The sequence below is a fragment of the Protobothrops mucrosquamatus genome, unplaced genomic scaffold (assembly GCF_001527695.2).
Source record: "Protobothrops mucrosquamatus isolate PMUCROS unplaced genomic scaffold, P.Mucros_1.0 scaffold34222, whole genome shotgun sequence".
Taxonomy (NCBI): Eukaryota; Metazoa; Chordata; class Lepidosauria; order Squamata; family Viperidae; genus Protobothrops; species Protobothrops mucrosquamatus.
Window position 1 is genome coordinate 1 of NW_015419958.1, and position 1,469 is coordinate 1,469.

The 1,469-nt window shown below is 45.8% G+C and overlaps 1 protein-coding gene across 1 annotated transcript; it reads left to right on the forward strand.

The window, feature by feature from the left end:
- Positions 1–49: 49 nt before the first annotated feature.
- Positions 50–1,466, forward strand: LOC107302197 (protocadherin alpha-5-like; the record flags this gene model as incomplete). Its single annotated transcript, XM_015831309.1, has 1 exon — positions 50–1,466. A coding segment is annotated over exon 1 (1,398 nt), but the record flags the coding sequence as incomplete, so codon positions are not given.
- Positions 1,467–1,469: the final 3 nt, after the last annotated feature.

Genomic DNA, 1,469 nt, shown 5'->3' on the forward strand with positions numbered 1-1,469 from the left:
TGACCCCTTGAAGGCAAGGTATTTAGAGAAAAAAGAGAAGAGCTTGCGGGGCTGTGCCTGTGTCTGCGATGCTTACCTGGCCGAAGGGGCTGCTGCAGCTGCTTCTGCTCCAGACCGCCTGGAAAATGGGGAGCGGCCAGCTCCATTATTCTGTGCTGGAGGAATCCCAGCACGGCACCTTTGTGGGCCGCATCGCCCAAGATCTGGGGTTGGAGGTGAGCGAGCTGGTGCCTCGGATGTTCCGGATGCTGTCCAAAGGAGAGAAGGACTATTTTGAGGTAAACCTGCAGAATGGGATCTTGTTTGTAAATTCCCGGATAGACAGGGAGGGGCTGTGTGCCAAGACTGCAGACTGTGTCCTTCATCTGGAGGTGATTGTGGAGAAACCTCTGAGGTTCTTCCATGTGGAGGTGGAAGTCAAAGACATGAATGACAATGCTCCCGTCTTCTCTGCCAGGGAAAAGATCCTGAGCATATCAGAACTCATAACCTCTGGCACCCAGTTCCTATTAGAAGGAGCATCTGATGCAGATATTGGTACCAATGCTTTGTTAATTTACAAGCTCAGTCCAAACAACCATTTTGCTCTTGATTCAGGAAATAATGAAGATGGGAGTAAATCTGTAGTACTTGTGTTAAAGGTTCCACTTGACAGAGAGAAGAACCCTGTCCATCATTTAGTACTGACAGCCACTGATGGGGGTGAACCAAAACTCACAGGAACTGTTCAGCTAGTCATCAATGTGCTGGATGTTAATGACAACCCTCCTGTATTTAACCAATCTGTTTATAGGATAAAGCTGCTAGAAAATACAGCTAGTGGGTCATTAGTTATTGCTCTGAATGCAACAGATTTAGATGAGGGGATTAATAGGGAAATCTCTTATTTTTTTAGTAATAACCTACCTCAACATGTCAGAAATATGTTTAGTATAAATTCTGATACTGGGGAAATCAGAGTAATTGGAAAGTTGGATTATGAAGATATTAATTTCTATGAACTTCAAATTGTGGCAGAAGATAAGGGTACTTTATCTGGACATTGTAAAGTTCTCATTGAACTATTGGACATAAATGACAATATTCCAGAACTATCTGTGAATTCTCTCTCTGTGCCATTGCCAGAGGACTCCCCTCCAGGGACTGTGGTAGCCATCCTCAGTGCTTCTGACAGGGATTCTGGCACCAATGGACAAATCAACTGTTTCCTCTTTCCCCCTGGAGTACCCTTCAAACTCGAGTCCACATTCAAGAACTACTACTCCCTGACTGTTGGTGCAGTCCTAGATCGAGAGCAGGTGGCTGAGTACAGGATGGTTGTGACAGTGGAAGATCAGGGCGTTCCACCCCTGTCTTCTAGCATCAGCCTCTTAGTGCCTATCAGTGACATAAATGATAATGCTCCAGCCTTCACACAGCCCTCCTACACAGTCTTTGTGAAGGAGAACAATCCCCCTGGTGCTCACATC